The sequence below is a fragment of the Abrus precatorius genome, unplaced genomic scaffold (assembly GCF_003935025.1).
Source record: "Abrus precatorius isolate BTA unplaced genomic scaffold, Abrus_2018 Scaffold9, whole genome shotgun sequence".
Taxonomy (NCBI): Eukaryota; Viridiplantae; Streptophyta; class Magnoliopsida; order Fabales; family Fabaceae; genus Abrus; species Abrus precatorius.
In genome coordinates, this window is record NW_020874439.1 from 16,458,098 (window position 1) to 16,481,526 (window position 23,429).

Sequence of the window (23,429 nt, forward strand, 5' to 3'; positions counted from 1 at the left end):
ATTCTGACATAAAATAAAATTTTAAAATATATAAAAAAAAAAAGCTACAAAAGAATGATGAAATCATGATATAAGAAAAAATATAGTACAAAAGGTGGTGCCTTTGTGTTCAGAGATAATGAGTCAAATTTACCAATAAAGAATTAAAAATATAATTATATAGTTAAATATTTATTATAATTTGTGACTAAAATTAGAAAGATCTTTCAATATTTTTGTAATCGAGTTAGGTTTTCCACTTTTAATCAAACTTTCATTTTATTATTTTTTGTAACTAATTTTAATATTATAATTATGGTTTTTTATTATTAATTTATAAAAATGATAAATTAAAATTTTTTGTAAATAATTAGTTGTGAATAAAGGTATATAGGTTCTTATTAAATATAGATATTTGTATGAACGCTATAGTTATTTTTCACATCAGTGTAGTCCGGGTATTCGTTGCATTACACTGTACCTTTAGATCTAGTAAAAAAAATTTAAAAATATTTTTAAAATTTGACTTTATTAATTAAATTTTATTTATTAAATTAAAATTTTAGAAAACGCTTGTTTTAAAATTTTAATTTGAAAATATTTCATTATAATTAGGGGTGATTACATTTAGGTTGGCACTAATTATATTTATACATTTTTCATTTAAAAAGTAAACCTACCTTTTTTATTTAACGTTATTTTTACATATTGACTGCCTCTATTTGTTTAAAAAAGTACACATATCATCCATATTTTTATATGCATATATTTATATCGTACACATAGTATATTTAAAAATAATAAAGGAAGTAAGGTTCAAGGAGGTTTGCGTAATTTTCTAATAAAGGGGTTGTAATTATAATTAGTGTTAATATTAAGGGAGGTTAATGTAATTTTTTATATTTGAGAAAACAAATTTAGGTAATTATTTTTTTAAAATAATATTGTTAATTTTAATTTTTATAGTTGAATTTAAACATCTAAAAATAGTAATTTTTTATTAAAAAAAGTATTATATTTTTGTATTTTAATATTATAAATATTTATTTTAATTTTTAATCAAAATTATTATTTTTGAATATTTAAACTTAATTCTAAAATATGATGCTAATAAAATTATTTTAAAAATAAATATTCTGACTCTTAAAGTTTTTAATATGTAAACAGTAATGCTTGCATTAATTTATTTTCAGAACATACCCTTAAAAAAATATAAATTAGTACCTTAAATTTAAATTGAGCACAATTTAGTTTTTAATTTTTAAAATGCATGATAATTTATATTATTTTAGAAGTAACTTTTAAAATAAATTGAGACGGTTATTTTATACATTAAAAATTTTAAATGTCAAACTTTTTCAAGGTTAAAAACTAAGAGTTTATTTGATTACTGTTTTAAAAATAATTTTCTATTTTTAAAAATAAAATACAATACAAATTTGTATTGAAATTTATTTTTTAAAAAAAACTGTTTTTAAAAAAGAAAACAAACATTTTCTAAGTTTTGAGTAATCAAATCACTTAAATTTTTTATATTTAATGTTTTGAGCATTAATTGAAGAAATTAAATAAAAGTTATTTTTAATTGGATAACTAAATAAAAAAAATTAATTGACATGCATAACAAAGGAAAAAAAGACTAGTAGCAATGTGAGAAGAATGTAAAAAGGTTATCGGATCTAATTTGCATGCATATATGTGTGTGTCTGTGTGCGTAAATAACATCTACTTTTTTTTTTTTTTTAAAATTTCCATAACATCTCTTAAAATACTGTCTTATGCATTTTGTACTACAAAAGAGTCACATCTAATTTGCATAAAATAAAAATTTCACTCATTGGTGTCATTTCGCTGTTGTATAGGATTTTTTTTTCTCTAAAATTTAACCTTTTCATAAATTAATTTATCTGTTTACATAATAAGTTCTTAACTAACACATTTAATTGCATGAATGTCTTTTTCATAACATTTGCCTACCAGTCTTTATTGTATATATTTAATTTTACCCTTAATGCGGACCGGTCATAATTAATTTATCTTAATGTGTACATTTATGCATATCATTATTATTAATTACAAACTTAAATCTCAAATAACTATTTATAGTAATTTTTGTTCTTGAAAATACTTTTTTTTTCATAATTCATCAAACAACTCAAATATTATCAAAACAATGTTTATTAATTTAGTTTAATTTTTATAATTCCGTTCGTGCAATTTATGTATGTGAATCATATTATCAATCATATGGCTTCGTAGTTAATCACTACATAAAAAAAAGAACACATTTGACCACAACTTCACAAGTATAATTGTAATATGCACATACATAAGAAAAGGGGGAAAGACACAAGAAGCCTTGTGAGAACAAAATGAAGAACAAGTGGAAGTTCCAAGATTCCATAAGCAGAAAATTAGAAGTGGACAAAAGAAAAATGGCCATAATTTCTTCGTCCTCGAACCTTACACCTAGAGACCTAGATTAGTGTTTCTCTAGGACTAGGACTAGGAACAAGTTGGAGTAGCAGTGTGATGCTCGTGTACTAGCAAGTTTTAATGTTATGCTTTGTAATTTTTGTGGCATTGCGCATTTCATTTCTGTTGATGTAGCCGCATATGGTCAATGCCGTGCTAATGTTCTTTCACACTCTACATGCATTTCACAAAGTTAACTTCACTTTTTTCTCGTCAATTATTTCTTTATATTTTATTCAATTTAATTATAACTTATTCAAAATATGTTTAATCATGTTTTAATATTAACATGATTTAAACGTTTTTTTTCTTCCTCTAGTTATTAAGTGCATGCTTATAAATAACTTGGCATACTAAAATTCTGTTTAAAACAACGTACTTTTTAAATATTGTATCGACATGTTATCTGATTCTAAAATAAAATTAATTTTAACTTTAAGTTTATGTTCGGGTAAATATTACAAACTATAAAATCTAGTAAAATTATTTGATAAATACAAACTAAAGTAAATTTATACTTTTTGAAAAATAGCTTAAAAATTTTGCTTCGTGTAGTACTAATTTATTAGAAGTTAGATTTTATTTTATTTTTCATTTTATTCACAGAGTGTGTTTGATAGAGCAAGCTTATATTTTATTTAGAAGCTTATATGTTTTTTTTTGTTTTGTTTATAAGTTTGTATAGTTGTTTGGTAAAGAAAGTTTATAATAAAATAATTTTTTATTTCTAGCTTTTTAACTAATACTTTAAAATTATTTATATTTTTAAAATAATTCTTATTAACTAAATATTAAAATAACTTTAAATATAAAAATTCTAACAAAAATATTTTATTTTATTATAATATTTACTAAAATTAATTATTTTTAAAGGGTATATTATTGTATATTAGAATGTGTTCATTAACACAGGTTAATATATAGGTTTAAAACTTAAGTTTTTTTAAACAAATTAGTAAGAATGTCTGGTGAATTAAAATAAAATAAATTTATAACTTTTATTCAATTTAAAAAATGTGCTTCGTGTAGCATTCAAAATATTATTCAATTTATTGGAAGTTAGCTTCTAATAAATTTTTCTAAATAATTTACATTCACACTTAATTATTTAACGCATTTTCACTAACTATACTACTAATTTTATAAGTATTTTTTTAATTCAATAAGTTACTTATAAATTTTTAGATAACTGATCAATTATAAGGTAATTTTACTAAATAAAACCTAATTTATCAAATTAAAACTTGATTTTTAAATAATTTACATCTACTAAAATAATTTTATTACTTTTTTAATCATTTGACATATTTTAATTAATTATATAAATAAATTTATAAAATAATTATAAATTATAAAATGTTAACTAACTTATCACCAATAAATTTTATATATATATATATATATATATTAACCTAATATTATCAAAACAGACCCTGATATGTAGTGATATCTAAGGTAAAATGACTAACTACTGATACATGCAAGAACGTTGAAATTGGGGTATTTTATGTGGCGCCTAATGCGACTCCTACTGGTCTTGGCGCCACGAAATTTCCGGATCGCCGTTCCGCGAAATACGTTTTTTATATTTTAACAGAAACAAATCATTAGATCAATACAAATGAGTTTTATGTTTTAAAGTACTGATTAAAAAACTAAAACTGTTTTTTATTAAAAATTATAGTGATAAACTAAAAATCATAATATAAACATTAAATTATATAATAGAAAATTTAATTTTAAAATTTTGACTAATCTCCTTAACACATTAATAAGCATTTATCACAGTAAAAAAAAAATAAAGGTAAATAAATGGCCTCAGCATTAAGACATGGCAACACGTTGGAGGGTCCCACGTTCCCGAACTTGGGGATTCGTGACAGCGAAACAAGTCTCCATTGGTGGGTCCCACTATTCTTTCTTTCTTTCCACCGTTTTCATTGAAAGCGAAACGCTCTCTCTCTCTCTCTCACTCACTCACTCTCACACTCTCACTCTCACCCGCTTAAGACCCTGTTTGGCTCTCTTTCTCTTTTTCTTTCCCTGTACTAACGTAATCGATGATTTTCCCTTTTTCTTTTTTCTTTTTATCCGAGAAAGAAAAAACGCGGCACGTTAATACAAAACCCGCAAAAAGAAGAAACAAAAAATATATGCGAAGATGAACGAAGAAGAAAGAACGAAATGATGAAAGGAAAAACAGTGGCCTCATTGTAATTCCTTACTTCGCTTCTAAACTACGTCCCTTTTCGTTTTCACATTACGTTTTGGATCTTTCTCTCGATCGTTGCAGCCATTCCCACGTTTCTTTTTCTTTTTTTTTTTTCTTTTTTTTTTGGGGTAAGCTTTGATTTTTATTTTTATTATTTTGTTTCCTGAGAAAAATTCAGATTGTGTTGTTGGATTTGGATGCTGCATTTCCATTTTGCATTTTTCCATCACTGTCATCTTCTGGGTTGTATTTTGAGGTGAGTCTGGAGAAAATGAAGGGAAAATCGAGTCTTTTGTTGAAAGGAAATGAATTGATTTGTGTTTTTGACTGAAAATGTGGGTTGTTTTTTGCTTTTGATTTTCAATGGAGAGGGTATCTTTGCTGTTAATGCTTTCTCGGCAGCCAAACAGAGCTTTAGCTTCGGATTAATTTTCTGACTTTTTTAGTTTCTAAAATTGTTTTTTATTTTTCGATTTTTGACTTGTGTTGGATATTAGAAATCCATCGTTTTCGTTATTAACGAACTCCTATATATCTCAATCATAGTGTTGCATATGGTGTTTTTTATGGGCAATGGAACGATGTTTATGGTTTCTCTGTATTTGGTTTGTATAGTTAACATCAAATTTAGAAAAACTCATCTTTTTAGTGGTAAGTGGAATTTAGTATCGGTTTTGGGAGTGAAGAGTATGTATACATAATCACTTCGTTCATTGAATTAGAAAATGGACAGGTTTTAGCAAGTGTATGTACATTTGCTTTTGTGCAATACATTGAATTATTTCCTTTCCACGTGGTTTTCTTCCATAATCCCTTCTAGACAATGTCAAAATCATGTTTCAATGTTTTCAGGATCAATATTACTATTTATGTTTGGTGCCATGTAAAAACAGTATCCTCTTTAATGTGATAAGCTTTTTCGTTCATATATCGTCTAATTGTTGATTGTGTCATAGCTTGGACCCTTCTTTTCACATACCTTGTCTCATATTTTTCACACTGTCTGAACCCTGATTTGGTTATTCTATTTTTATTAAGCTATTTACTTGCTCGATATTAGAAAATGCAAAATTTACTCTGTTGAGTTACATTATTTGAATTTTGAACCTTACTTTTTGAAACACTTTTATCAACTTATTTCTTCCCATCTTTGAAACTCAGGCAACTGTGAACATTTACTGACAGATAATTGCCGGAGTAAGGGAGAAACTATGTGCAGCATTAGCATATGGGTGAAACATTGGAGTGAAGTGTGAAGTTTGAGTGCATATTGTGCCATGCCAACCAATATTCAGCCAAGTAGTAATGGATTGTTGAAACCTGCCGAGGATATGAGATTTATTTTAGACTTCAGAAAGAGTGGCTCAAAACAGAATGGCAGCTCAAAGACGGGTAAAGAAAGTTCTGTATTGCCCAATTCGAGTCAAAGTTCAAAGGATGCTGACAAGTTGAAGTCAAAGAGTGGTGCTGGTCCACAATGCAGTGATCGCAAACAAAAGGCCAAGGTGGATGTAGAAGGCAGGATTCAGAACTGGGAAACTGTGAGGAGAAAGGCAATTGAAAGTGATGAGCTTGTCAAGCACATGTCTAATTTACCAGGTTATCTACTGCGTACTGATAGAGTAGAAAATTCTCAAGAGAAAGCTTTCAATGTTGGTGTTCTAGATTGGTCTCGACTGGAGAAATGGAAGCACAAGCATATTCCAGTACTGGCCAGTAATTTTGCATCATTCAATAGCAGCGAATCATTATCAAGAACAGCCACCAAATCATCAATCAGTATTGGCGGCAAGGAAAAACTTAATGATAAGAAAAGTATTCGCTCTTCAGGCATCAAGCCATCTCATAGGGAATGCCTTCCTGAAAGTACCAAACTTCCTTCTTATGATGGCAAACGGCTTGAATCTTCCAAAAATGGAGCTAAGAGTGTTGGAGGTGAGAAAAGAATGACACCCTGGACATTTGAGTCCTTTGGCAAAACTGGCTCAGATACATCCCTTGGAAAGGAGCGGAGGAATGACTATATCAAAAGAAATTCAAAAGTTGAAAATTTTGCATCAAACTCAAGGCTCCATGGGATGTCGTCAGTTCCCAATGAAAAAGCAAATGGTAGGGATGGTGCAGCTAAGCAAAACAAGGCAGGTTTGCAAGAGTATAACCATGGGAATAAGGAGAGAAATCATAAGTCAGGCTCCAATATGGGACAGCCATCACTAAAATTGAAAAACAAAGGGGCGGCCTCATCCAGTTCTAAGAAAATGAGTTGCAGCAGTAGTGAAACCAGGAAAAAGGTGGATCAGTTGCAGGAGTCAGATTTTGACATTGGTAGTAAACACTGCCGTAGCAAGCCAAGTAATATTGTGCTGCTTTGTCCCCATGAAACTCCCCAGTCAAGTTCTTCAGAGGATTTTAGGCTTTCTGAATTAAGAACGTCATCAGATGAAAACATTTCAGAATCAAGCCAAAGTAGTTTGTCATATGTTTCCCTTCCTGAGGAGGTTTACACTGAAAATGAATGCTCTGAAATCCCACTTTCAAGAGCACGGCATTCTGCAGTTGAGCTTTCTTCTTCAGAAACAATGCAACGCAGTATTAATACTGATCTGGGTATGGATCATACTTCTGTTGTATCCATGACTCCAGCTTCCATAAAAAATAAGATGTCTAGTCTGGAATCTGTACGGGCTTGCTTTGAAAAAGATGTGTTAGACACCAAACTGAGAGATCAGTGTATTTTCAGTAATTTGAAGGAATCACTGGACCAAGAAACTGCTGAGCTGACAGCTCAGAAGGAAATGAATCCGTCCCACAACCGCCGGTTTAGCTTCAGCTTAAGTCGGATTGGAAGAAGTTTCAGTTTCAAAGAGGGGTCTACACTTCCACAATCTAGCTCCACGTTTGTCAGTGCAAAGTCTGGTCCAGTAACGCCTCAATCTTCTGTTCGTTGGGATAATCCAAGCAAAGAGAAGGGAAAAAGTCATAACAGAACCAGGTCCAGCTCCTTGCAAAGGTTTTTGGATCCTATATTGAAGCACAAGACATCAGACAAACACCATTCAGCTGAAAGCAGTCAGACACTAGAGAGAAGCGTGAATTCAAGCTTCAGAACCCTCAGTATTAGTGAATCGCTGCTGGCTGAAAAGAGCCAAGGATCATCAATTCAAGGCCTCTTGCAGCTTACAATAAAAAATGGAGTGCCTCTGTTTAAATTTGTGCTCAACAATGAAAGGAAAATTTTTGCTGCTGCCAAGAATAGTTTAACATCAGCGGCGAAGGGTGATTTAGGCTACTGTTTTACGTTCTACCTCGTTAATGAAATAAAGAAGAAGAGTGGTGGATGGATTAGTCATGGAAGTAGAGAAAAAAGCCATGGCTATGCCTACAATATTGTTGCTCAGATGAAGCTTTCCAGCTCTAAAATCACCGAACCAATCAGTCATAACTCCAATACGAAACGCATGGTCAAAGAATATGTTCTATCAGGTGTCGAAATTGGCCAGACAGATCAAGGACCACCAAAGTTCATTCGGAGTGCTGAGCTTGCAGCTGTTGTCATCGAAACCTCATGTGAAAAAATCAGTGAAGTAATGTATGGCAATGATAACTTGCCGAAGAAAGAATGCACTAAGTGCTTGGCAGATGAAAGATGCTCGTGCAGTTCAGGAGAAACTGATACCTCTGGTGGCACTACAGTTATTCTTCCAGGTGGTGTACATGGTTCACCGGTCAAAGGTGAACCTACACCGTTGATATATAGATGGAAAACCGGGGGATCATGTGATTGCGGGGGTTGGGACATTGGTTGCAAACTGCTTGTGCTCTCCAACCAGAAGCAGAGTTCAAATGTTCCAAAATGTTATAAGCCTTACCATGATCGTTTTCAACTTTTTGTTCAGGTATGGATAACTTTATAGTTCTACCTAAGGGCATGCTTGTATACTGTTGAAATAGAGAGAAAATGAGAGAACATAGAATGAATTCTGCATGTTTTCAACTACATAGCAGAACATATGTTTATATTGATAATCATAAATACAAAAGTAATTATAAAATATAAGTTACCTAATTACCATAATGACAAAGATGAACTTTCCTATTATTGTAATTACACATTTAACGCAAAATGATTATAAACGTGAAGGATATCACATTTACACATTATCCTTATCCTTACTTTCAGGAAGGAACTGAACAAGACACACCCCATTTCACTTTGTTGCCACTGAAGGATGAATTCTATTCGGTCGAATTCAATTCAACAATCTCTCATTTACAGGCATTTTTCATTTCAGTTGCCGTTTTAAGCGGCCAGAAACTTCCAGGTTCCATGGAAATGGATAGCATGCATGAAGAGATTCTTAAGGAACCCAGTTCCAACAACAGCAAACTTCAGGGGAAAGCACCTTTAAAATATGCTCCAATTCCACCACTCTCCCCTGTTGGTAGGGTTTAAATTCAGAAGAGGTGTTTTTGGTTGTTCATAGTTATTGCTATTAGCTCTTAAGATCTTCAAATGGCTGAGAAATAGCGAGTTAAATGCAATGCAATACATTTATGTCAAATGTTACTCTTGCACTTGAATTTTTACACCCTTATTTTACACCTACCTTTTATTTGAAAATGGGATTAGAGGGGGAAGAAAGATAGGGAAAACTTGAATTTTTCTCCCTCCTCCCCTTTTGCTGTAAAAGGTGAGTATAAAATGAAAGCGTAGAAAATCAAGTCTAGGAATAACATTTTTTTTCGCTATTTTCGTATGTTTCCTTTCATACATGAAAATGCAATCTGCTATAGTTATAGCCTGTTGTGGCAGAAAAATGAGATGCATCTTTGTACAAAACGACACGTCAATGAATAAAACCAGCAGGGTTATCCTCTGCACTACTTGAACACTTTCAAAAGAACAATTGAAACTAAAACATCAGAAATCCTCTCGGCAGCCCACTGGAAATTTGTCTCTCGATATGATGATTACAATATCCGCTATTGGATATTTTTGCTTTCAAATTTGATAACATATTAATAATATTCAAATGTAACTTACATTTCTTATTTTTCCACAGTGAGCTCAAATGCAAGCCTGTATGGAAGAAAAAAGTATTCATTTGAGTTAATTTTACTATGTTGTAGATTTTTTAGCTTGAATTTAGATAATAGTTTAATTAAGCAATTATTTAATAATTTTTTATTGTATAAGAAGTTTATATCTTAAATATAATCATAAAATTTATTAACGTAAGTTGACAATAAGTTATATGAAGTTTATTCAAATATAGAGCTAACAAAATGAGTTGTTCAGCCTAATGAGCTGACGCATAACAGGGAATGGGCTGGACTAAAAAATTCAAATTTAATTCGAATTTATAAAAATATTGCTCAAATTAGGTACAGTCTAATTTTATTTTATTTTATTAGATTTTTGCCAGTTTAGTGATCCAGCTTGATTGGATTTCTCTAAAATGACTTGGATTCGATTTGGTCTCGGAATTTAACTTAAAGTCTTCTATTTTATTGGACTAGTTCACTAGTCCGTTGAGTAGACCCATTTTAATAGCTCTATTCAAATAGGTTAAAAAGAGCTTACAAGAGTTACAAACTAAATTTCACAAGTTTTATGTTTCTAATCGAATATGTTTATGCAATGAACCAAATGATTTCTACTAGAAATTATTTGGAAAAGCAACTGTCTAGTCGAGTCGTTTAGTAAGAAAAACAATTTATTTCCTAGTTTCTGAATATGATCAGCGCAGCTATATAGCACTAACTAACGAGTGTTTGATATGGTTTAAAAATAAGACTGATGAACACATTCTAAACAGAGCTCAACCAATAGAAAATTGAAGAGAAATAAAACGTATAGAACTTCAGTTGATCAAGAGAAATAAAAAGAAAAATACTTATTGCATTGCATTTCCAAGGAAGCTGGGTTGCTTGTAGGAAAAAGCTGTCTCCGAGTATTCATTAAAGATGCTCTAATGTGCAAACAATGAAGAGTTCTAGTTGGGCCATGATTCCATGTCCAGCCCAACACTATCACTTACCTCCAATGTCATAACCCAGAAAATAAAAGACTAGAAAAGAACTGTTGGAAGAATAAATATAAATTTTAGTCCCTCAAATTCTACACGTCGAATATTTCAGTCCTTTAAAAAAAAAAAAACCTCACTTTTAATCTCAAATTTTATAAAATGACGTTCATTTTTTTTAGTGCAAAACAAAAATGAAAAATGAAGTAAAAATTAATTAAAATGAGTAATTTTAAAAAATTATAAACTAAAGAAAGATTTTTACTTTTCGAGAACTAAAATGATTGACGCATAGTGAATTTATTCATTGATGAATTGAAAGTGCAACTGGTTATTTTGCTGCAACTTATCATCTAGTCCGCGATCATTCTAGCGACCTTTATTTGGAATTTAAGGCCTGAATACTACCATATAACCATTTTTCTCATTTTGGGGTACCTGAGTAAACTACTTAAGTTCAGAGTTTACACCAAAAATTTTAGTAGATAAATCCTAAGCATGAGCACATCATTAGCATGAATTCATTAATCAACTAGTCTCATTGCTTCTACAGATCATTTGTGCAGTCAAATTGCAATGTAACTTGAATCTTTGGAGATGAGTGTTGCTTCAGCTAAACACATAACAAAAATGAATAGAGACATAGAAAGTGAGAATGATCAAGAAAGGGCAACAAAGAGTGAACTTTCTATCTATATTGAAGACTTTGATGCATTCACAAGTCTACCGGGGAAGCATGATGAATACAAATAAACCACTGGCCATCAATCCTCTCAAACACATTTGTTACAAATTGTCCTCCCCATCTACCTCCTTTTGTCTTTACAAATTCCATGCAAGTAACATACCCCATATCCCCTCTAGCATGAACCTTAATGTCTTCTAGCTTAATTTCTAGCGGAAATTCATAGTTAGCCCATACAAAGTTCCAGCTCTCAATAACATCATCATAACCAGATATTCCTTTCAAACCAGGGTGTACGCAGCATACCTCATCCCGTTTTGCCCACAGGGCTTGCATGGCTGCAAGATCACCAGTCCTGAATGACTCATAAAACCGGCTGTTTGCTCCAAACACTGTTGTTTTGCTATCTTTCTGAAGGTTTTTGAGGGTATCCCTTATTTCTGCTGCTTTAGCATAGTTCTCTTCTGCAATGGCATTCTGTAGCTCCTCCTCCAATGTCTGTTCATCCAATGCAATGTTTTCACTACTCAATATGCCCTCTGAGTCTTCACTTTTTACTTCCTGTCGTCTCCCTGATAGAAACCAAAGGCTTTATATTCGCCCACAAAATTAGTACTGAAAATTTGTGGCTGTAGATTCAAAAAGATTTGATGTGAAACAAAATCAAGATAAGAGGAAAAAACACTGGCCATCAATTTTGTATTCAATGGTTAAAGATGAATCAAAATATCATCCAAGAAGTATGTTCCACTATGAACTATAAGGTTTTTTAAGTAGAGATACTTACTGAATCTTCCCATTTGCAACTTGTGACATTGACCAGGCAAAAGACACAGGTCTGCTCTTCCAAAACTTTGGCCAAAAACTAACCTGTTTGAAGAGAAGGAAGGCACACAAACATGATGTAGCTTCTGAAAGCTGTTGAAGAATGAACCTGGTGAGAAATTATACTCCTTGATAGTAGAAGAAAGTCCCTTCATTAAAAATTTAAAATCAATCACTATGCTTTAAGGGAGCAAATCTATAAAAAGAATTAAAAAAGAAAACATAGAATCATTTAAAGGAAAAATATAACTTTATCCTCATTCCTCAGCAATTCATAAAGTCATTTTTCTTCAGCTATCAACTGTTTTGAGACCGTGTAATGAAAATTCTAAGCATGTATGATATGATATACCAGCTTCCAACAGAGTTAGAAATCAATCCAAGCGGACACACAGCCAATTGAAAAAGCCTAAATTGTTTCCAAATTTACGTTGTAAGTAGTTATATACTTCAATTCTATCTAAATCCAACCCTGGATCTTTATCCAGTGTCGTTGATCAACAATCAAATGCGTAATTTCTAAAACCTATAGAAGAGACTTCTCAATTCCACAAAACAATAAATAAGAGAATAAGTGAATTTTTTGGGTTTGAAAAACAAATTAGCAACTCACATTGAAGGATAAGGTGGTTCCATAAAGCGCCATAGCTTTGAAAATGGTTATTCCACCAGATTTACAGCCAACAAGAACCAGGAGAAGAACTACAATAAGCTGATAAAAAATATCAGATATGGATGCTTATCCTGAAAATCACAAGAAACTAGTGATAAACCTGCACCTAGTAAAGAATCAAAGTATATTTGGACTTCACACCATAACATTGAGGTAAAATAAAAAACACAAGGTCAAATTATCAAGAAAAAATATCAAGAATTCAAGAACATAAACAGGAATTAATTTTCTTTAAAAGAAGAAAAACAGATACTACCGATATAGATCGAAAGAAAATGGCGATGTGCGAGAACAAAACAACAGTAACCAGAGCAAAATTCCCATTTTTGAGATCTTTAAACCCGAAACAAAATTTAACTACCCAAATGAATTAAAGAATAAAATAAAAACTTAAGCAAAAGGGGATAAGAAACAACGAATATAAGAAGGGAAACTTCAATTATCATGTTCAAAGAAACACGCAGATAACACAGAAAGCTATGATTGGAGAAGATGCACGAACAGAAGAAAAGAAAGTGTAACTATTAACTAAAAGAATATCGAAAAATAACAGTGTAGCAAGCATTTAGAGCAACCTTTTGGAGATCAGCAGAGAGAAAAGAACGCAAATGCCAACGTCAATGTGGTCTTCGTTGATTGAAGGAGCAGAAAAGGCTAAGATTTCTTTTATTAACGAGAGAATAAAAGGGAAGGGTTTCTATGTTTTACAGTAAACGGTGTCGTTTTTTTGCATGGAAAACAATTTGTTTATAAAATCCATCCAAGAAATCAAATGAAAAAGATTAAGATTCAAAAAAATTAAAAGAAATAAAAAATTTAAAACCAAATGAAAAGTAAGCATTTTATTAAATTATTTCGGATTTCAGCTCCAATAATCAAATCATGTCTAATATATTCTAAATTAAATTTAAATGCATGTATATAATTTTATGCGTAAAACTTTTATTTCATTCATTTTGTTTTTCTTACTAAACTTACGCTCTAAATTATATCTTAGTGCTCTAAAGTAAGTTTATCACTTTCAAATTAGTTTAATTTTGTAAAGTTCTAGTTCCTGGCTTGATTACTGGAGAGATAATTTTATTCAGGTTTTGAGCAAAAATTTGTTTGATCATTGTCCCATTATTCTAAAGTACAAAGTGGTTAACTGGGGTCCGAAATCGTTTTGATTTAATAATTATTGGCTGACTCATAAGAGAGTTGTGGAGGTGGTGGAGGAAGCATGGAATGGATATATTACCCTTCCATGAGCTGCCTAGAGAGCTGGCCAGAGGTTGAGGAATGTTATGATTGCATTAAGAAAATGGAATATTGAGGTGTTTGAAAATGTTGATAAGGTAATTTCTGATTTAACAACTGAGTTGAGCTTGATTGATGATAAAAATTATGTGATGAAACTTTCTGATATGGAGAAGCGTCAATAGATATTGGTGGGTGATATTTGGAAGGCTAGGAAGAATAGGAAGAGTCTCATAGCCCAAAAAGCTTGGGTGGGATGGGGGAAGAAGGGTGATTTAAATACAAAGTTCTTTCATTTGTATGTTAACGGGAGGATGACAAAATAATATACATGCGCTTCAAATTAGGGAGAGATGTGTCAAAGAGGTTGATGAGATTAAAGCAAATGTGGTGTCTTATTTTGCGAATCATTTTAGTAGTAGAGGTTGGCTCTGACCTATTATTGATGTTAATGATTTACTGAGAGTCTTTGTTCTACAGAATGAGAGGTTTGTTAATGCTTTTTCGGAGGAGGAAGTGGGGAGGATGATTTTGGAGTGTAAGAGGGATAAAACTCTGGGGCCTGATGGTTTTAATTTTGTGTTCCTTAAGAAGTTTTTGGGAGTGATCAAGGAAAAAGTGATGGGTATGCTTACTGAATTTTTTAGAAATGGGAAACTACCTAGGTCTTTGTTATCCTACTTTGTAGCAGGTGCCAAAAGTGTCTTGCCCACAACAGATATCTGATTTTCAGCCTATCTCTTGCTAGGTTGCCTTTATAAGATTATATCCAAGCTTTTGGCAAATAGGTTGAAAGGGGTTCTAGATTCAATAATTTCATAACAACAATCAGCCTTTATCTTGGGAAGGAACATGTTAGATAGTGTGCTTTTGTAGCTAATGAGGCATTTGATTATGTGTGAAGGCTTAACAAAAGGTGTTTTGTGTTAAAGCTTAATTATGAGAAGGCTTATGAATCAGTGGAGTGAGGATATCTTTTGTTTATGTTACGTAGCTTTGAATTTTCAGAAAAATGGGTCAGTTGGATTGAAGCCTGTGTGTGGGGGTTAGCCTGTCAGCTTTGATTAATGGTTGTCCAATATTGAAGGTTTATATTGGGCGGGGCCTAAAACAAGGGGATCCTTTTGCCCTTTTTCTTTTTCTGGTGGCAGCAGAAGGGTTAGGAGTTCTTATGCAGAAGGTAGTGGTTTGTGGGTTGTTCTCTGGTGTGAAGATTGGGGTAGAGAGATCGGATATTTCTTTGCTGCAATTTGCGGATGACACATTGATTATGGGAGAGGCTTCGATTCAGAACTTGTGGACTGTGAAAGCAATATTGTGTAGTTTTGAGTTAGTGTCAGGTATGAAAATTAATTTTCATAAAAGTTGTGTATTGGGGATTAACATTGGCGATGACTTTGAAAACTTGGCTGCAGAGTTCCTATATTGTAAGATGGGTACTTTCCCATTACAGTATCTTGGGTTACAGTTAGGTATTAACCCGAGAAAGCCTAGTGCATGGAGGGGGTGTTAGAGGCTTTTAAAAAGAGGCTGGCATCATGGAAGCATATGTATTTATCGATTAGAGGCAGGGTGACTTTGATTAATGCCTTCTTAATTCTATGTCATTGCATTCGTTATCCTTCTTTAAGGTGCTGAAGTCGGTGATAAAGGAGATTGTCACTATCTAACAGAATTTTTTATACAAGGGTGTTAAGGACGGATCTAAAATCTCCTAGGTGAAATGGGAAAAGGTTTGTAGACCACGAAAGAATGGTGGCTTGGGCATTAGGAATGCGCAGTAGTTTAACTGAGCACTTCTTGGTAGATGGTTGTGGCGAGGTATTAATTGTTCTAGTTCATTGTGGGTGTAGGTGTTGGAAACTAGGTATGGCAGATTAGCTTCTTCAATTCAACATTCATTAGTGCACAACAAATGTTCTTTGTGGTGGCGTGATTTGTTGGAGGTTATTCATCAAGGGAATTCATGACTGGATGAGAAGTTGGATACAAGTGTGAGTGTAGGTTTGCATACTCTTTTTTGGAGAGATAAGTGGATAGGCCGGTTGCGATTGTGTGAGGCATTTCCATGATTGTTTGCAGTGATGAGGAATGTTGAATCTTGTGTATTGGAGAATGGTTTTCATGATGGCACTAGTTGGGTTTGGAATGTTAGTTGGCGAAGAGAACTCTTTTAACATGAGATCTCAAGCTTTAATCTTATGTTGGAGCTTGTGGATGAAGTTTCTATTAAGGTACTACAAGAAGATAAATGGGTATGGAGGGCAGATTCTTCAAGCTGTTATTCAGTGCAATCTGCGTATTCATGACTATTTAAACTTTTTGGTGGTCCTAATTGTAACACCTTATATTTCTTTCCTCAATACATGATAAATTTTCATAAAAATTAATATGGTAAAGTAAATTTTCCTTCAAAACTTTCTAATAAGGAAAAGACATTGAAATGATATCAGGTTCATAGAGTAAAATTTCATTAATTCATAAGTACTTTAGGAAAACAAAGATTCTAAAGTTTTCATCAGCAATAAAGAGGAATAGTAGTTTTACAACATTTTCAAAAGAACGCTATAGAACTGAAAATATTCATTACATAACTCAAAATAACTAAGTCCTATAACAGTTCTCATCCATCCATGCACTGTGAGCCTGGTACTATTCGTCCTGGTTTCCTGAAAAATGTTGTGTAAGGGTGAGTCTCTACCCTACCACTCATACATAACATATACATTCTTCACAAAACACATCTTATCACGATTAACGAAAACATCATGGCATTACATATCACAAGGTTATATAAAGCATATTCTCATCTCAACGCGCATTACATTACACAGATTCACAATTTCTTTTACTTTTATCCGCGCTTACCGCGCCCTGTGGCCACAGTTATCCGATGCCTCTATCTCGAGGTCTTACACATTCATGTAAATAGTCGCCGGATGGCCCAATGCAATACGGATACAACGCATGCAATAGACGGCCCCTTAGCAAAGGTAATGGTCAGGAGTCAAGTCGAGAAATGAGTGTGTGGCCATGTGGTGCATTCGAACACAATATTCCGTGCACAATCTCGAATGTCACTCACCACCCTGCATTTCCCCAAGATATCCTATATCGTCTCCATCTTCCACTTCCCCAGTGTATCTCTGTAACTATTTACATCATATCTTTTTCCATCTCATACTCTTTTGAGCATATTCACATGTTCACATATGCCATGTATCATGTTTACACATATTTTTCATTATATTTCCACATACTTTTCATCATATACATCAAACCACGGCACATTCACAATACACATCATTTTTACATAAAACACAATATATTCAAACATGAAACATCCATCTCTTCGTATATTTTATATCACAAAATCATATCAACCATCCTCAATATACCTTATCATGCCCTATTTGAACATAATATCCCAATTTCACCATGTACTCATCATAAAATCACATAAACAACTAATTATTCTCACTTTTCACCGATTATTTCTCATAAAACAGGGATTATTTCACATATAATTACATACATGACAAGATCTATGAGAATACAAGTAATAAACATAACGAAATGATAAAGTAGAGCCCCCCCTTACCTCAAAACAGAGCTTTTACAAGGATTTAACCGAAGGTTTAACTCTAGAACGAAGGTTTTCCTAAGAACATCATGAACATCTATAAGAAGAAGAAAAAGAGAAACGAACGGTAAATCTAACTTCAAACTTAGAAAAACTTACTTGTAATCCTTTAGATCGAACGTAGAATCACAGATCTGAAGAAAAATCTAAGTTTAGGAGGTTTAGTATGTGAGAAAATGGCGAGATATGACTTTAGAACCTTTGAGAACCTTGGATAGGAGTGAAGAAATGAAAATTTTGTCTGCAACCCCCTTTTTATAGAAAATTTTCGAAGTTACTGTTCACCGCCGGAATTTACTGTGTATCGCCAGAAACAGTGTTCACCGCCTTACTGTTCATGCCGGAAACACTGTTCGCGATAACTGTTCACGCTGGAAACACTGTGCACACGTACTGTACACGGATTGTACGCGTACTGTACGCGGATGTGACGTCAGCTATGACGTCATGCTGATGTCATTGATGACGTCATCGTCACTGTACAAAGGCAGTTTCACTGTTCATACGCGGTTTACTGTTCATAGACGGTTTACTGTTCATCGACACTGTTCATAGGCGGTTTTACTGTTCATTTTTTTTTTTTTTTTTAAAAAAATAAATTCTATCCAAATCTATTCCAATTATACTTTAACAAACCTCATTTTATTTAAATCAAAATATAGGATGTTACACTAACATTGTAGATCAGTGTATGGCGGATGCCTTGCAAATGCTATGGAGAGGGAATGTCCTTCTTAAGTATCTAGTATTTTCTTGGCAATTTTTGTTGAATGCACTTTCTTATAAAGGTTTGTTAATTGATTGTGGTATTCAAATTGATGATATAACTTGTTGCTTCTGTCGTGGTTTAGAGGAACTTCCAACTCATTTATTTTTAACGTACTCAGTTTCATCTCAAATCTGGTACTTTACTACGCTTTGGCTTGGATTCTTACTGGTTTTGCCTTCAAATTTACTGACTCACTTGCTTTATTGGGTTGGTGTTTGTTGTAGTAAAAGAGAAGGGATATGTTTATTAATTATTTGAGTAAGCATAGTGTGGTCTTTGTGGTTACATAGAAATAGAATTGTGTTTTGGATGAGAGGGAAGTCCTATATTCTATTATTCTGAAGTCTTGGAAATGACTATCACTTGTTAGTAAGGAAGAAGCTATTTTGTTAACTGATTGGTATTTGAACTCACAAAATTGCATCAGTCTTAGTTATGTATAAGTATGTTTTTACTTTTTATTTTCCTAAGTAAGTATTAATTTTTTCTCTGTGTATATGAGTTTTGAGTTTCTCTTGAACTCTCTCTAATAATATATATCTTGCCTATAAAAAAATATAAAATTCTTTAACTCATTTTGCACAAATTGTTAGCTTTTATAAAAGATATTATTGCATCATTTTTTTATTTTGTAATAATAATATTATTATATTTATAAATTGTTATAATTTATCAAAGTGTTTTAACATTTTGTCATTATTCATTCTTTATTTTGTCAAGTAACATTTCATTATTATTCATTATTTTGTGATAAAATTAGTTTATTATAAATAAAAGCATGAGCAACATTGTTTATTTACTCAAAATTTTACTTATCATGTGTTAGCTGTTTCATCTTTTGCCATCAAATTTTCTATAAAAATAAGCTATCATTATGAAAGTCTAATTGTAACAACAATTTCTCTATTTTGAAGAAGAAGGAGAAGCGAGATAATATAAGAGGAGAAGAAGAGTTATATAAAACAAAGAATGAATACTGATGAAATGTTAAAATAATTATTTTAAACTTTGACAAGTTATAATAATTTATAAATATAATATTATTATTACAAAACAAAAATAATTATATAATAATATCTTAAAAAAAGCTCACACATGTGTATGATATGGTTAAAAAAATGACTAGTTTATTATAAATTTTTTTTTACTAAACATCAACATTTTATTAAGGACAAATTTATAATATTCTAACATGTTGTAACTCTATAGAGAATTAACAATAAATGTCAAAAGATCATTAATTCAATTCACAATCGATCATCCAAAAGCTCTGTCGTAAGCTACTTCTAAAATGCATATCCTAAATATTTAGCCCAAGTTTTGATTCCTTCATAAAATTATTTTTCATAAATTTAGATGAGTCCCTTACTTGGAGTTGAAGTCATGTTTATTCCTCAAATATGAATATGTGATTAGACTCGTCTAACCATAAGAAGACCCAATAATCAAGCCATCAGATTCGCTAATAAACTCTTTTTGTGTCACATCCTTGCCTCTGATTGGTCCTCTATCAATAACACTCAATTACCATAATCCTTCGTCAACTCCTATATCCTACCAATTTCCTTCTTTATATGTTTCGACTAACAAATGTCCACCTTAATCAACCTTCTTTTCAAATGCATCCTGTAACTCCTGACTTTAGTAATAATATTTTGATTGTTAATATAAGTATGTGTATTGTTAATTGGAAGCGTGTATTGATTTATGTGGTGATTTAGATGTGTATATATATATATATATATATGTATATATATATATATATATATGCGTGTGTGTGTGTGTATAAATAAATATATATGAGTATTAACTTGGATTGGCTGGAGTTGATTGGAAAATATAGGATGAGAGTGAACAACAAGGGCATTCTCGCTGTAGCGAGAAGGTCTTAGGCAAGTGGCGTGCATTAATTGCGTTCTCGCTGTAGCAAATTAAACAAAATGACTTGTATCCCCAGCAACAACACCATTTTGACATCCACGTTGTAATGGTGTCAAATAAAACTAGATTACTCAAATAATTTTGCAATATAGGGAACAAACCTAGGTCATCATCTCACAAGGACACAAATTCATTCTATCTTCAATTTCAAACATCCAACGGTGGTTAATTTAGGAGTTTTGTGATTTAAAGACGAAGTAAAAATGAAAGCAATCTAAATGAATTTAAATGAAAATAGATCTAAAACTGAAATGAATTTAAAATTTGAAAACGGATCTAAAAAAACTGAAAACGATTTTAAGATTTGAAAACGAATCTAAAAAACTGAAAACCAATTTAAAATTTGAAAATAGATCTAAAAATTGAAACGAGTTTAAAAACAAAAATGAATTTAATTTAACCCAGAAAAACGAAAACAAAGAGCAAATTGAAAACAAAACGAATTAGAAAATGAAAACAAAAATAAAACATAAAACAAATGGGAAAACAAAAACAAGAATTAAAACCACAAATTGAAATCATGAATCATAGATGCAAACTAGGATTACTATACTGAATTTGCCTAAATCTCAAATGTAAAAGCAATAAATCGATCAATATTACACTCAAGAATAAAACCAAATTCAATCGAATTATGGATGAACCAATCTTAATCAAGAATTGCAAAAAAGTAAAAAGACAAACTCAGAGCAATCAATCGGTCTTGCAATCCATGCTTGAGACGAGATGATTCGTGAGAAAATAATAATTGAGAATGTAGCAGAATCCGAAAAGAGGCAAGTGAATGAAACAAAAAAGGTTTTCTCTCAAAGCAGAAAAAGGTCTTTACATCAAAACAAAATTATGAAAGGGAAAGGAGAATTAGATATCTAAAATCTACCTTTTGACCCCTATATATACTAGTCTTAATGAAAACAACAATAAATGGGTCAAGTCCTCTACAAGTAATTATAATAAAAGCCCTAAATAAAAACTTAAATATAAAAAGGTATGTTTTAAATCTAAACTTCAAAAGTTAATAGAAAATAGCTCTGAACTCCAAACAGCACAATCCATATGTCCAAATTAAAGCCCAAGAAGTCAGGAATCTATTGCAAAAAGAATCAGGCAAAAAGGATATCTATAGAAAAAGTTATGGTCAAAATAGTGGACAAAGGTCATAATAACGAAAATATGAAATATAAAGTAAAAATAACAAGTATTCATAAAAACTCCAATTTAATGCAAGAAATGGACAAATATGATAAATGAAATAAATAAAGAAGGAAAGATATTTTGGAAGATGCAATAATGCTATAAATGTGAGTACAAAATATGAATCATCACTATGCCGTGTATCGATGTTATTAGGGTCTTATCATCTTAGTGTAACTCTAAATTTTGTATATGGTTCATCATGGCATAAGAACCTTGTTTTCTATGTAACTTGTGACCTTGTACTATTGTTGTAACCACCTCTATCAATGAACCAATTGTTGTTTAAACCCATGATTGATTGATCTATAACATTTTGAAGGAAATTTCTGCGACTCATTTAAATTGATTGCCTTTTTCATTCTGCTGTACTGCTAGGAATGGATTGGTTTTGTCCAATCATGTCCTTTCGATACAAGGATGAATCCTTAATTCTAGGTGCTTATGTATTATTTGTTTATGGACTTTTGTCATGAGTGACTTAGAGAAAATATAGAAAAGATAGGAATATTTGTAACTATGTTTCGTCTTAGAATAAAACCCTTCAGAATGAAAGTGCCCCAATAAGAGAGAAGTTCTAAGATCCTTTTAAAGAAGGTAACAAAGCTTTTGTATAAGGAAAAATTTGAACTTGCTATAGATTTTATGATGAAATTTAGTTGGGCATGGATCACATAATATCCCACCTCAATCACGAGATCATTCAAAATAAGAGGACTTAATGGAAGGATCGTTATAGAAATGATTAATGGTAGTGATGTTCAACATTAGACTTGCCACAACTTTTCAGTTAATGCGAGCAGAATCATGCCATATCTATTTACTGAAGAATTGGTCAAAATGTATTCTAACGAGATAAGTATATATGTTGAACCTCTTGTTAAAAGAGAATTACAACAGAGAAGTCGTTAAGTATGTCTTTGGATGAACAAAATAACATAAGAAAATTCACTGATGTATGTCTGGAAATTCACAACCACAAAGTTGGTACCAAGATCTATGAACGCTGCATGAATAAAAGAGATCGACAATCATAGAAGCCTGAGTATGTGTTTGGACACAAGGTTAAATGGATGGTGAAATGAGTAAAGGAAACTTCTGAACAATCATGATTTAGAGTAGTCGTACCAAGTTGGTAAGGCAAATGTGGTAAAGGCAATAGGAAACAAAAAGTTATTATACGTCCAAGTAGTGACAGTAGAGGGAGTGTTAATTGGGGAAAGAATTCAGAAGTTTGAACCTGAACCTAGGAGTGTGGTGTGCCTTTTCTGAGGTTTTTGTGGATGAGTAACGTCATCCTGGTGTGGTTTAGATGTATATGTGAGGTGATGTGACAGAAGAGAACATAAAGACATGGGGTCTTGTTACAATGTTAGCTAACTCATCGAACTCAAAGGTAGAGTATGCACTCTTCATGTGAAGGAAAAATGTTATGGATAATGTTGGAAGGAGAACCAGATGAATGGGTTTGAATCTAATATCTTAGAGGATTTTATAAAATGTTGGAGCAGATAAAGTTCTAGAACATAAGGGATTTCTAGGAGAATACAAGTATTGGTAAGTAAATTTCGGGGACGAAATTCCTAAAAGTGTGAAAGAGTTGTAACACCCCGACTTTAGTAATAATATTTTGATTGTTAATATAAGTATGTGTATTGTTAATTGGAAGTGCGTATTGATTTATGTGGTGATTTGGATGTGTATATATATATATATATATATATATATATATATATATGTGTGTGTGTGTGTGTGTGTGTGTGTGTGT

At 31.9% G+C, this 23,429-nt stretch overlaps 2 protein-coding genes across 2 annotated transcripts; one reads left to right on the forward strand and one right to left on the reverse strand.

The window, feature by feature from the left end:
- Window positions 1-4,799: 4,799 nt before the first annotated feature.
- Window positions 4,800-9,119, forward strand: LOC113850895. Its single transcript, XM_027481418.1, has 2 exons — window positions 4,800-8,562; window positions 8,847-9,119. Exons 1-2 carry the CDS (start codon window positions 5,944-5,946, stop codon window positions 9,117-9,119), a joined length of 2,892 nt encoding a protein of 963 aa, XP_027337219.1. The 5' UTR covers window positions 4,800-5,943.
- A 2,233-nt stretch (window positions 9,120-11,352) lies between these two features.
- Window positions 11,353-13,514, reverse strand: LOC113850387. The gene is made up of 4 exons (XM_027480918.1): window positions 13,451-13,514; window positions 12,816-12,946; window positions 12,165-12,351; window positions 11,353-11,949 (listed from the first exon to the last, which is right to left on the reverse strand). The coding sequence occupies exons 2-4, from the start codon at window positions 12,846-12,848 to the stop codon at window positions 11,408-11,410; spliced, it is 762 nt and encodes a 253-aa protein (XP_027336719.1). The 5' UTR covers window positions 12,849-12,946; window positions 13,451-13,514; the 3' UTR covers window positions 11,353-11,407.
- Between the last annotated feature and the right edge of the window lie 9,915 nt (window positions 13,515-23,429).